This window comes from Athene noctua, chromosome 22 (assembly GCF_965140245.1).
Source record: "Athene noctua chromosome 22, bAthNoc1.hap1.1, whole genome shotgun sequence".
Taxonomy (NCBI): domain Eukaryota; kingdom Metazoa; phylum Chordata; class Aves; order Strigiformes; family Strigidae; genus Athene; species Athene noctua.
The window spans coordinates 8,048,451-8,061,810 of record NC_134058.1 but is presented as its reverse complement, the minus strand read 5'-3'; the positions used below and the strand labels follow the sequence as shown (position 1 = coordinate 8,061,810).

The following is a 13,360-nucleotide window of genomic DNA, read 5'->3' as shown; positions in this document are numbered from 1 at the left end:
CACATTGGCTCTGTTCCTTTTTTGCTGTCAGTTTGAACAAACTGAGATCAGGGGATTCTGGAATGGATGGGGCGATGCCATTAATGGGACGCAGTGAATTCAGGACTGAGTCCACCTATGGGTTCCCTCCGAGACAGGACTCCGCCAGTTGCCTTTTATGTGCAAGACAAAAACTGCAGATATTAAAGATTCTGAGAAGGAACAGTCCGGGATGGATGTTAGCATCCTTTCAGCAAAGGGTTTTGAAGCACAGCACTGTTTTGGGCTGACCTGCAGCATCTGTGCTCGTGCTGTAAGCGTGAAGGGTTTGCTTTTGGGGACTCACTTACCCTTCAGCATCCCAGTTGGGTTGGAGACGACCTGAGGAGCCTGGCAATAAAAGTCACAAGAAGAAACTTTGGCTTAAGCAGCCGTTTCAGAGCTTGCTGCACCCCCTGGGCTTGTATTCCTGTTGCTCCCCCAGCATCTTGGTGCCAGCACATCTCCCGACTGTCCCTATTGACTGGGCAAGGGGAGTCATTTGGGTTTGGCTACGCTCTCCAGCCTGTCTGATGGATGGGAGCTTAAAGCTCAAGAGAAGAGGGGTTTGGAGTAGAGATCCAGGACATTTTGGAGCTATGTTTTGGTTTTGGCATCATCACAAGCTATTCTGTGTGCCCGGGCAGCGGTTGTGATCTGTGTCTCAGTTTCCCCCTGTGTGGAAGGGTTGGTGCTGATGTGGAAATACCTGGTCCTCTGCTGTGGGACCAGGTCGGTGGCAGTGCAGCCCAGGAGGGCAGGAATTGCTGTTCTTCCTCCCCTGCGGAGGAATTTCACTTCAGTAACTGTTTCACTGCTCGTCATTTCAACAGGAGCATCTTGCTGCCCTGGGAGTGTAGGTGGAACTGGGGATTTTAGGATCAGAGGACAAGTTCTTCCCTTTAATCAGACCCCTGGCTTTGCAACATTAATGAGTCAAACAACACAGAATATATGGGTGGTGTGAAGTGGGGAAACTGAGGCACAGAGTAAATTCATTCACAAAAGGGATCCCTGATTAGGTACATGCCACTGATTGCTCTGGTTTAGCTTTCCAGCAGCTTGCATAATGAGGCCTTCATCCTTCACTGGTCCCATTGTAGCTCCCACAACACAAACATCCAGCAGGAACAACCGTTAGAGCAGCCAGTTTCCATTTGCATCCATGTTCCCTAACTATTTTCTCATGCGTTTCAAATACTGGTGGAAGATTGTTTTGTTTCTTTCCCATCTCCCTCCCCAAATCCCCTTCACACTCGCCCCTGTCCCCCCTCCCTCCCCACTACTTGTATTTCTAATCCTGAGTTTTATCCCTCGTTTTTGTAGATTATGATTTTGGAGATGTCTTTCCAGCAATGCAGACCATGCCCAGCAGAGACTGGGAAGGTGGGACATACTCATCTATTACAACATTTTATTTTTCTCTCTGCATTGCTGCCACCTGAAGCTTGCTGCATGCTCCCTGGTTCATTTCTTTTAACAAGCAACCACCACATCTTGATGGAATTCAGTAGAGACAGAACGGAGCGAAAAAGGTCCCCCAAGGTGGGAGGTTGTGTGTCTCATCTGTCCTTCCCAGCTCCTGGCGTATGCAGGCACGCTCACCTGGGCCTATATCCCGGAGCGGAGGGATGTTTTCCTGCCTCTCATGATGCCTCCGTGTCTTCTAGACATGTCTGCCCCAGCACGCGGGATAGCAGACGCAAGGCTGGAGTTTTGAGTGTGGTTCTGTGGCTGCTCGATACATTACAGCCTGTGTTGATAAAGGACCCTTTATTTTTTTATAAATATTATAAAAGAAAATCTGCAAAATCAGCCGCGCCACAAAGCTGGCAGGCAGGATCAGCAGCCTTCCAAAATGAGCGTGACATTATGCAGTAGTAGATTTCCTCCTTGGGGTAAAGCTGATTGAAAAACTCATCCACCTTCATCGATTCCCTGGAAAACAGCTGAATTAATTCTGCTTTCTTCAATTTTGGGATCTTTGCAGGGATTAATTTGAGAGGTCCAAGGTTGTTTTCTTTGGACCCTGCTGTCCCATATCAAAACCCCTCTCTCAAAGCCACAACATCCAGCACATGGCTGTGCTCAGTTTGGGTCACTACACCTTTTTTCTAAAACCAACTCGTCAGCTATGTCTGACCTTTATGGTCAAGAGCATGTGCCCATTTTAGAGGAACTTGTTCTCCTTCCTCCACATGCAGTCCCTGTGCGTATCCTTTGCACGTCACAGGAGTAGGAGACCTCTCTGCTTTACCCCCGGAGGAAATACACCCACACTCTGTCCTTTCAGCTAAAAATTGGGTGGAACCTTGGGTCTGAATTGCCTTGGCTGGTACCACCTGAATATTTGGGGAAATTCTGCCTGAATTCCATGTGGATTGCTCTTGGGCTCTAACATGCTCCCTTTCATCTTCTTTCTTACCCCACGCACAGAGATGCCCACAGAGATGGTTTAATGTGTCCCTGAAGCTTGAGCGTGCACCCAGAGGGTACAAACCACGTTTCCAAACCCAACACCCAGCAAACAACTTAACCGTGGGTGTTGGGTGCAGGCTGGGAGAAGCCAGGGGATGCTGGGGGCAGATCCCTCCGGGTTTCAGAGGCGTGCACATCTCCCACGTGCAGGGTCATCGTGATCCACTGCTGCTCCGCGCTGGGTTCCTGGGTGCTGAGCAAACCTCAGCTGTAGCAAAGTTTTCATCTTTTCATCCCAGCCCCCTGCCGGGTTAACTCACTGATGCATTCTTTGCTGTTTGTACACAGAGCGAGGGGTTAAGAAAGTTGGAGCAGTTTCCCATTTTCAGCAAATGCATTTTGGGGTAAAGTTCTGTATTTTGGACAAAGATCGTTTTGTCTCAACAGAACCAGCAGGGTTTAGGCAAAAGAAGTGACGTTCGTTTTGGTGATGCAGGCTAGAAGGCTGGGACTGAAACAGCTTTTAAACGGTTTATTTTCCCTTTAATGTAGACATTAAAAATCCACCCGATTGACTTTCCTTGACAGAGCTCACACCCTCCCTGCTGCAGGGCAGGCATTTCAGCAGGGACAAAGCAGCATTTTGAAATCGGCCGTCACAAAACTGCCTTTATTAGTGTTGTTTTTTTTATTTTTTATGAGAGGTTTCATTTTCCTACTCAAAACCTACGCCCCCGAGTCAGTCTGCAGGGGCTGCAGTTTCCTTCAGAAGGGGTGTCCTCCCTCCTGGCAAGAGGTTTCTAGCTGGCTTTGGAAATGAAGGGTGCTGGAGAAGAGAAGGGCATGGGTAACCTTCCGTTTAACCGTGTGGATGGATAACTCTGAGCATGATTCCTGTAGCCCTTCTCTGCTGCTCCTTTTCTCTCTCGAGACTAACACGGGCCAAGCCTGTCTGTGCCGCCTGCTGTTCTCAGACCCCGGTGAATGCTGTGCGTGTCCCCCCGCATTTCCAGTCCCCCATGTGTGTCTCGTGCAAGCGGAGGGAAGCAGCCAGCTCCATAAGGATCGCTGACTCCCTTTCTGCCCTTCTAGCCGAGCGAGCATCTTCCTAAGACCCCGTCACAGGGGAGAAGCAGCAATGCAGCGCAGCAGCCTCGTTAGCTCACTGTCACCTTGCTAAGGAGCGCCGTGGGCCCCACCACCCAAGTTCCTCTCCGAGGACACTACCTCTACTTCTTAATCTGGCTGCAGAGTGACTGAGCTGTTATTTCCAGGCGTTGTCTAAATTGCAGAGCGACGCTGGGTCACGCACTGGCCCCGCTGGCCCTCCTGGCGAGGAGCCTGCTGCCCGCAGCAATCTCTGAAGCTAAGCTGGCCCAGGATGGGGTCACCTGCAAGCAGTATGGTGACCGTGCAGTGCCCCCAGCCCCGCGCGTGCAGCTTTGCTTGATTTGCCTTGATCCAGGTGCCCAAGCTGACGTTAATCTCGCTCTTCCCTTCTTGTCTTTGCAGACGGAGACCTCACAGACACGCTCAGCTGCCCGCGCTCCACTGCCTCGGAGGTGAATGGCAGCAAGGCCTCTGTGAAGAGCCCGACACAGCGCTACAACCCCTTCAACGAGGAGAAAGCTGACGTGCAGTCTTCCACCGAGACCACGCCGGTGCACACAGCTTCCCAGGAGAAGGCAGAAGCCACCCCTGAAGGAACAGACCAGTCTGAGAGCTGCACGGAGCTGGAGGTCATCAGGTAGGAGCAGGGCTGCCTGACTTGGAAACATGCCCCTGAGTGTCATCTGTCACCAGAGGTTGATGATGTGCCCCCCCCCCCTTCTAGCCCAGCACAGAATCACAGAATCATTCAGGCTGGAAAAGACCCTCGGGATCATCGAGTCCAACCCTCAGCCCGACTCTATGAAGTTCTCCCCTAGCCCACATCCCCCCACAGCTCATCCAAACGGCCCTTAAACACACCCAGGGATGGGGACTCCCCCCTCCCTGGGCAGCCTATTCCACTCTCTGACCACTCTTTCTGGGAAACATTTTCCTCATGTCCAGTCTGACCCTCCCCTGTCACAGTTTCAAGCCGTTCCCTCTTGTTCTGTCACTAATTCCCTGTGGGCAGAGCCCAGCCCCAGCCTCTCTGCAATGTCCTGTCAGGAGCTGCAGAGAGGGATGAGGGCTCCCCTCAGCCTCCTCCTCCTCGCACTGAACACTCCCAGCTCCTTCAGTTGCTCCTCATAGGATCATTTCTCTAGGCCCTTCACAGAGACAGCATCTGTGGTGTAGCCTTCATAAAATCATGAGAAAGTGGTTTTATACCTCCAGACACCAGCTGATGCTCTGTAGATGTCAACAGGGCTGGTTCTTGGATCTGTAGATCTACAGGCTGGCTCGACATAAACACCTTTGCCCGACAGCCTGTATCAGAGAGCTCAGAGGAAGCCCTGAGCTTTTATCTTAAGCTTTCTCCAGCTGGTGGCAGGTTTGCGGCAACTCTGGGTCTCAGATCTTCCCTCCTGTCCTTCCTCTTTGTCAAAGAGCTGTGGCTAAACCTGTTGAGGGAGATGCCTCCGCAGACCTGCTGGCCTGTGTTTGACTCTTGCAGAGGAGATCCCCAGGGGTCCCTCGGAGCCCTTAACCCAGACAGAGTGCTCCAGGCTCTGTCTGCTCACACCCAGGGATGGGGGCACCCCACAGCCAGCCCATCAGGCCTGTGGTTTGTTCCTGCACCCTGTTTTTCCTGGGAGGAGCAGAGGAGCTGGGTTATGTCACACCCCGCTCTCGGGCAGACAGGAGGGAAGGGGAGCACCGCGCTCGTTCCCAAACCCAAGTGACCTGGCAGCAGTTCGGGTGCCATGGGAGGCCTGAACACTTCCACATGCCGGTGTGCTGTTGGCTGGACCCTGCATCTCCCTCTTCTGGCAGGCAGGGACAGGGCATTCCCACATCCTCTTGAAACCTTCTCCTTTCCCAGCATCTTGCTCTCACGCAGGGATTTCTCCCACATCACTTGAGCTCCACATCCTTTTGTGATCCCCTTTGCAGCCAACAGAAGCCCAAGATGCTGCATCCAGCAGCCGATGCCTCTTTTCTTTTTTGGATAGGGAGGAAACAGTGTCCATCCCTGCTTTTCTTATGATGGCTGGCATGGAGACAGGGCCTCTATGTGGCTGCACACTGAGCGATGTCCTTGATAGAAGGATTTCTCTGCAGTAGGGAAAACTGCAAAGGAAGGTGGCTGGGAAAGGGTGGGACCCCTCTCTGTATTGCAGGAGTCTAAGCAGGCACAGATGATTGATGGGTTTCTCACCATGCAGGTTAGCCAAGAAGAAGAAAACAGGCAAGAAAAAAAAAGCAAAACCCGAGGAGGCGGTGAACAGCACTGCGCCCCTGGTGCCCGAGACCCAGCAGGCCAGCGGAGACAGCGGTGTGAACGGGCTGAGCGACAGAGAAGACCCACAGAGAGACGAGGGTCCCACTGCCCCGGCGGGTGAGCCAAGCCCAGGCGCGCAGGAGGAGGGTCGGGAGCGCTCGACCCTGAGCCAGCTGGCCTTACGCATCCCCGAGATGAAGGACACGTCCATGGAGAGCGTGGGGCAGCCGCTGAGCAAGGTGATGGACAGACTCAACGGGCAGCTGGACCCCAGCGGCTGGAACGCCCCCCTGGAGCCCCCCGGGCAGTCCTTTCGGACTGGCACGCCAGGGGAGACCCCGGATGGATCGTCCTCTGGCGACTTTAGTGAGGGGATTTCAGCCCCCATGGACTTCTACCGCTTTACCGTCGAGAGTCCAAACGCTGCTGCACCAGGTGGTGGCCACCATGACCCTCCAGGGCCTGGCCAACCGCCACATGTTTCTGGTAGCCCTGAGGCTCCTGAAGAAGAAGAAAGGAGAGAGCGAGAAGCACTTGGGGCAGTAGAGGAGACTGGAGGGGGGAGTGATGAACCCCAAATGCTCCAGACAGAAACTGCCGACCCCCAGGCTCTCTGCGAGCCGAAGAAGGAGCAGCCCAGCCCTTCCCCGAGCAGTGCTGAGGACTCTGGCGTGGAGGAAGGGCAGGGCAGCCCTTCGGAGCTGACCCATCCCTCCGAGTTCAGGTGAGGCTGGGTTTGCTCAGCAGAGAGAGCATCTTCCAAACAGTCTTGACCTCAAGCTGTCACTTTTTCCTTTGTCCTCGGTTTGGAGGGCAAAGACTGTCCTCTTCCAGGATGAAGGGGTCAGGAGGAGGTCTTGGGGGCCAACAGGTGCCCAAATCACAGACAAGTTCAATGAGGAAAGGGGATTACCCTTCCTGGACTCACCCAGGCCCACATCTGTGTCCATCCTCTGCTCTCTCTGTCTTCACAGGGTGGATAACAACCATCTCCTCCTGTTGATGATCCACGTCTTCCGGGAGAACGAGGAACAGCTGTTCAGGGTAAGGTGGTCACCATGGATCTCCCACGAAGGGCCAGCTCTGGGCCTGCATCGTGAGCTGAGAGCTCTTTACTCTCCACACAGATGATCCGAATGAGCACGGGGCACATGGAGGGGAATCTGCAGCTGATCTACGTCCTGCTGACGGATTGCTACGTGTACCTGATCCGGAAAGGTATCCCATCCCCATAGCCTCTGTGCTCAGCTCCAGGGAAGGAGGCTTGCTTGATCCATGCCTGTCCATAAATCAGGGCAACAGAGCTCACTACCTTCCCTGCCAGCTCCTGCCAGTTCCCTCGTGTCCCTTGGCACGGTGGCAGTCACAGTAGTGAGCTCAGGTTGATTTGTCCCCCGAGAAGCCCTGGGACATGTGCCCTGTGGCTCCTTGCTGCTCAGGACATGGCATGGTTGGCAGATCTGTCGCTGCCACTGTGCAGCGGCCCAGATCCGGGTGGCACTGGGCTCCTTCACCCCCCCTTCATGTGGCTCTTCGTGTCTGTGCCAGGGGCAGCGGAGAAACCGTACATGGTGGAGGAGGCAGTTTCCTACAATGAGCTGGACTACATTTCGGTGAGTGGAGCCTGGGTCGGGTTGGCCCTCCTGGGGGCACGAGGAGGGGAGTTTGGGGGTTGGTCCTCACCCCTGTGCCCACGGGGGTGTCAGGAGCATCATGGTGGGGTGGTTTTGTGGGGCGCTTTGTCCCCCAGGGAGTCTTTCGGCCAGTGAAACTTTGAGACTGGGAGAGTTAGAAGGGATCCCCCCTCAAATGGCACCTCTGTGGTCCCCAGCTTGATTGCACCTTCGCATGGGCAGCAGAGTGACCACTGACCTTCTCCCTGGGGCCAGAAGCCCAGTTCAGTCCTGCTTCGCCACCCCTCGTCCCCCGCCTGGTTTCCTTAACTACCGGTTTCTCTACCTACCGTCCATGGCACAGGTTGGGCTGGATCAGCAGACGGTGACGCTGGTGTGCACCAATCGGAGGAAGCAGTTCCTGCTTGACACCGCAGACGTGGCTCTCACCGAGTAAGCAGGGAGCAGGCAGCAAACCGTGGCACGTTCCTCCCGGGTGTGGGACTTCTGCCCCGCACCTCGGACTCCCTGTGTGACTTGCAGAGCACAAGAGACTCTGGTGACAGCCCTTCACGACAAAGTCCTGCCACCAGTGAGGGCTTGGGGTTGGGTTTGATGCTGCCGGCTAAACCCTGCAGGCAGCTGGAAATGCCTTGAGCGTGGATTAACCTGAAGTGTCCTCCCTGGATACACGCAGCAGTCGCCCTGTCCCTCAGGCTGACAGCCTCAGGGCTCTGAGCAACACAGGCTACGTGTCCTTTGTGTCACTTGGGATGTGCAGGGACAAGGTCTTGAGTTTCAAGACACGTCCCCGGGTCTCTCTGTGTGTTGTCGGCTCAGGGAGGTGACCTCGTTCGGGCCTGCGTGGTCATACTGGGATCTGGGATGGGATGGGTGTCCATCTCTCAGTCCCACCCATCTCCTTCCCTTCTGGAGCTCAGACTTTGCAACCCCCGTCACCTTTGGTCTGTAGGTTGATTTCAAGACCCCTTGGTCTGGAAGACCAGAGGCCCACAGTGAAGGGAGCCTCCCCTTGGCATCAGAGCGCGTGAGGGAGATGAGGGCTGCTTGCCCCGGCCTCGTCAGAGATCCCTGTCTCCCTCTCAGGTTCTTCTTGGTCTCCTTGAAGTCAGCCATGATCAAAGGGTGCCGGGAGCCCCCGTACCCCAGTATCCTCACGGATGCCACCATGGAGAAACTGGCACTTGCCAAGTTTGTGGCCCAGGAGTCCAAGTGCGAGGTGAGTTTGGGCATCACCGACATCTCTCCACCTTGGCGGAGCCTCGGGGGAGTCTCCCTTCCGTTGACTTTCTCCACCTGATTCTCGCAGGCCTGCGACGTGGTGGTGCGTTTCTACGGCCTCGTTCACTGGGAAGACCCCATGGACGAGGCGCTGGGACCTGCCAACAGTAGCTACACCTCCGCAGACAACACGGTCACCAAGGACGGCGTCCTGCACTACAAGGCGGGGACATCCTACCTGGGCAAGGAGCAGTGGAAAACCTGCTTCGTGGTGCTCAGGTGGGCGCCGGGGCCGTGGGTGGGGACTGGGGTCAGCCAGGGCTTGTCGCAGAAGGTGCTGGGACCAGTTTGCTGCCCAGGAGCTCTTTGGGAGATGGAGGGAGTAGCCATCTTGTCACTTAAGAGGCCAAAGCCACCAGTTGGGGCTGCCCAGCAGCAGGAACGTCACCCCACGGGTGGAGGGCAGGGCAGGAGTGGCCATGGGTGTTTGGGCAGTTGCCAGGGCCGAGCTGACACCAGTTCCCACCTCTCTCATCTTCCCAAACGGCAGCAACGGGATCCTGTACCAGTACCCCGACCGCACGGACGTCACCCCTCTGCTCTCCATCAACATGGGGTAAGCGGCTGGCGGGACGTGGCACCCCGACTCGGCAGGGATCTGGGGCTCAGGAGCTCCCTGGGACATTCGGGGGGGTTTGGGGCAAATTGTGATCTAGGCTGTGCCACAGGACTCCCCGCTTGCTCCTGGCTGGGTGCAGACACCCCTTTGCTTTGGCTCTGGCGCGTGTAGCTGGAGATGGGCTCATTTCCTCCTGGTTTTTGTGTGCCAAGCCCACCCTTCGATGGGGAACTGGCCTCTGTAAGGTTGAGGTACCCCTCCTCAAGAGAGCCACACTGGGTGACCTCCACAAACCCACCGTGCTCAGCGCCGGCTCTGCCCCCACGTGCAGCGCGGGAGGCCGTCCTCAGAGCGACCACAGGGGATGTCACAGATGGGAAACGAGAGCTTGTGGGGGAGAAGGAGTGACAGGCAGCGCAGGGAGGGCGACGGAGGCTGTTTCCAGGCTGCTGTCAGGTCCCGCTGATCTCCATCCTCCCCCTCTCTCCCAGCGGCGAGCAGTGCGGGGGGTGCCGGCGCTCCAACACCACCGACCGGCCCCACTCCTTCCAGGTGATCCTGACGGACCGGCCCTCCCTGGAGCTGAGCGCCGAGAACGAGGAGGACATGGCGGACTGGATGCAGTACTTCTGCCAGGCTGTCTCCAAAGGGGTGAGCCGGGGACAGCCCCCCAACACGCACAGGGGCACCCACACCCTCCTCTGTGCCCAGGAGCCCCTTTGGGGCACAGCCCAGGTGGCGGCGGGGGCGTCTGGCAGCGATGGAGCGGGTGGTTTTCTCCCGAGCTGGGCAGGCTTCCCCACAGGGCACCCCACGGAGACAGGGCTCCTTCGTGCCAGATTTTAACACACCGCCCCTGTTTCCCTGCTCTGTGCAGGTGATTCCCCAGGGTGTTGCCCCTACGCCGTGTGTCCCCTGCTGCCTCGTGCTGACGGATGAGAAGGCTTTCACCTGCCACGAGGACTGTCAGACAAGCTTCTTCCGCTCGCTGGGCACTGTGGAGCTGACGGACATCACCGCCGTCTCCACGGAGGCCGGCAAGGAGTACTGTATCCTGGTGAGCGTGGTGCTACGGGACCGACCAGCCCAGGGCCCGGACAAGGACCGCGGTGGTAACACCCAGCCTCTCTCTTGGTGTTTAGGAGTTTGCTCAGGACAGCAAGCAGTTCCTGCCCCCCTGGGTCCTCTATTTTAGTTGCACTACAGAACTGGAGAGGTTCCTCTCGGCGCTGAACGCCGCGTGGAGGAACATCTACCAGGTGAGTGTGGAAGGCTGCGTCGCAGTGCTTCCCCCGGTGAGGAAGGGAAGTGGGGCCCTTGGAGGAAGGTGTGGGTGAACCCAGCTTTCCCATGGAGGGCAGGAGAGCCACAGAGCTCCTCTGTGTCTGTATAACCACGGGATGTGGGATCCAGAGCCTGAGTGCCCTGGCAAGGCCCCTGAGCATCTGGGGCTGGCGAGAGGAATGGGGAGGAACCTGGGTCAACCCCATCCCCCCTCCCTCAGCCATAAACATCACAGAATCACAGAATCATCTGGGTTGGAAAAGCCCTTGAAGCTCCTCCAGTCCAACCACGAACCTCACCCTGACCGTTCCCAACTCCCCCAGATCCCTCAGCGCTGGCTCAGCCCGACTCTTCAACCCCTCCAGGGATCCCGGGGACCCCCCCTGCCCTGGGCAGCCCATTCCAACGCCCAACAGCCCCTTCTGCACAGAAATCCTTCCTCAGAGCCAGCCTGACCCTGCCCTGGGCAGCTTGAGGCCATTCCCTTGGGGCCTGGCGCTGGGGCCTTGGCTCCAGAGACTCATCCCCCCTCTCTGCACCCTCCTGGCAGGGAGTTGCAGAGGGCCAGGAGGTCTCCCCTCAGCCTCCTCTTCTCCAGACTGAACCCCCCCAGTTCCCCCAGCCGCTCCCCAGCAGACCTGTGCTCCAGACCCTGCCCCAGCTCCGTTGCCCTTCTCTGGCCACGCTCGAGTCATTCAATGGCCTTTTTGGGGTGAGGGGCCCAAAACTGAACCCACTCATCGAGGGGCGGCCTCATCAGGGCCGAGCACAGGGCTCAGATCCCTTCCCTGTCCCTGCTGGCCACGCCAGTGCTGACACCAGCCAGGATGCCATTGGCCTTCTTGGCCCCCTGGGCACACTGCTGGCTCCTGTTCAGCCATCTGTCAATCACCCCCCCAGGTCCCTCTCTGACTGGCAGCTCTCCAGCCACTCCTCCCCAAGCCTGTAGCCCTGCTGGGGGTTGTTGTGGCCCAAGGGCAGCCCCCAGCATTTGCCCTCAGTGAAACTCCCCCAGTTGGGCTCAGCCCATCGCTCCAGCCTGTCCAGGTCTCTCTGCAGAGCCTCCCTACCCTCGAGCAGATCAACACTCCCACCCAGCTGGGTGTCATCTGCAGACCTTATGACACGAGCACCTTTCCCGTCTGTTTTTGAGGTCATTTTACAGCAAGGGGGAGAAGCAGCTGGTTTTCGTTCCCCTCCTGACTGCCCCGCACATGTGTTTCAGATCGACCTCCTGCACAAGGCCATTCTGGACGCCGCCATCAAGAAGAAATGTGAAGACGCTCAGAGCCTCATCGACAGCGCCTGGCAGCGCAGCGACAGCCTCTGCCGCGGGCGAGCGGAGCGGGACCCCTGGTGTTAACCCTGCCCGGGCTGGGGGCGGAAGGACGGCTGACGGGGGCCTCAGCGCCCGTATCCAGCTGCCCCGCAGCCAGCTGGCACCCCAAACCCTCCTGCCGGCGCTCGGGGCCCACCGGGAACGTGCCTGCAGGCGTGGGCCCTGCACCCCATCCCCACCATGCTCTCCGCCGAGTCGGGGAGGCCCAGCGCGTTTTGGGGAGACACCGGACGCTCCAGCGCGCTGGAGGCGAGGCCGAGCTCGGCTGCTTACCCTGCCCAGGCGAGCCTGCGCCCTCCAGCCACAGGGCAAAATAATTTGCCTTTCACGGAATAAATATCCCACTAGTAGTGAGGGAGCGGGGTGGGCTGGGGATGAGCATCCCCCCGTTGCGGCGGGGAGCGGGACTGAGGACTTGTTCATTTTGGAACAGGGCAGGGGCGCGGGACACGGGAACACGAAATCGCTACCGTGCATGTTTTCTCCTCACTAATACAATCACCGGGTACACCGCTGCGCCGCCTCCTCCTCCTCCTGGCATCTCCCAGCGCCCGGAGATCTCGCCCGGGGGCCTCCAGCCATCACTGAAACCACTCCCCAGCCTGTCGATGAGATTTGAAGCTAAGGAAGAAGGACCAGGGCCAAAAATTTGCTCTTCAAATATCGCAGCACGGTTTTGGGAGATCTCAGAAGCTGGTTTGAGGTTTGGACGCTGGCGCCGTGCGCCAGGGGAGAGAAGAGAGCGAGTCCATGTTCTTCAGGTGTCCGAAGGGACGTCGTCACAGGGCTGCCACCAAACGTCCCCGTCTGCTCAGCTCAAAGCATCTGAGGCCAGCGAGGACCCGTTGCCGCTTGCCCTCTGCAGCGAGCCCTTTGGGGCACCACCCTAGCTTTTAAATAATAATAATCCGGAGACCTTCTCATGTAATATATGTTCACGGGGCCTTTTTCTGAGAGGAAACGTACGTGACTGAATGTATATGTATATACATCTGCTTCCTTCCCCTCTCCCCAAATAAATATTCATTGGTAGCTCAGCTTTGGCCCTACACCAGATTCCAGGGCCGGGGGCTGCTGTTCCTGTTCCCCCCCCCTCCGTGATGTTGGAGTCTGTGGCTTCGCTTTGGGGCAGGGAGAAGGTGAAATTTAAGCTGAAGAAGGGGAGGCTGTGCACCCCCAGCTTCTCCCTGAACCCCAGCGGCGTTAACCCAGCGGCGGAGCACGTTCACGGCTTCAAATTATCTGTCCTGACGCTCCGGCCCTGATTATCCCTGGATCCTGGAGACATCCCAGTCTAGACATGGAATAAACACCCCAGGGCCAGCCCCAGCCTCACCCACCTTCCCCAGAACCCCTCCCTCGCCTTTGAGGATTGAACAGGGGGGATTTGGGGAGGGGGGGGAGAGTAGGGATTCCCCCCCATACCCCCAGTAATCACGGAAGCGGCTCAGCCA

At 57.4% G+C, this 13,360-nt stretch overlaps 1 protein-coding gene across 4 annotated transcripts in view; it reads left to right on the top strand.

Moving 5' to 3' along the window:
- The window catches only part of PLEKHM2 (pleckstrin homology and RUN domain containing M2), a 29,615-nt gene extending 16,672 nt beyond the window's left edge, over positions 1-12,943 (top strand). For 2 of the 4 annotated variants that reach the window (XM_074924926.1, XM_074924928.1), the window contains 14 exons: positions 1,345-1,404; positions 3,949-4,183; positions 5,754-6,533; positions 6,784-6,853; positions 6,937-7,027; positions 7,358-7,422; positions 7,787-7,875; positions 8,530-8,662; positions 8,753-8,943; positions 9,215-9,280; positions 9,775-9,934; positions 10,161-10,340; positions 10,426-10,542; positions 11,793-12,943. In XM_074924926.1, the coding sequence (XP_074781027.1) occupies positions 1,345-1,404; positions 3,949-4,183; positions 5,754-6,533; positions 6,784-6,853; positions 6,937-7,027; positions 7,358-7,422; positions 7,787-7,875; positions 8,530-8,662; positions 8,753-8,943; positions 9,215-9,280; positions 9,775-9,934; positions 10,161-10,340; positions 10,426-10,542; positions 11,793-11,930 (2,375 nt within the window). In that variant the 3' untranslated portion in view covers positions 11,931-12,943. Of the gene's footprint in view, positions 1-1,344; positions 1,405-3,948; positions 4,184-5,753; positions 6,534-6,783; positions 6,854-6,936; positions 7,028-7,357; positions 7,423-7,786; positions 7,876-8,529; positions 8,663-8,752; positions 8,944-9,214; positions 9,281-9,774; positions 9,935-10,160; positions 10,341-10,425; positions 10,543-11,792 lie in introns of those variants that run through there. The other 2 variants (XM_074924927.1, XM_074924929.1) reach the window with 2 other exon arrangements.
- The last annotated feature ends 417 nt before the right edge of the window (positions 12,944-13,360 follow it).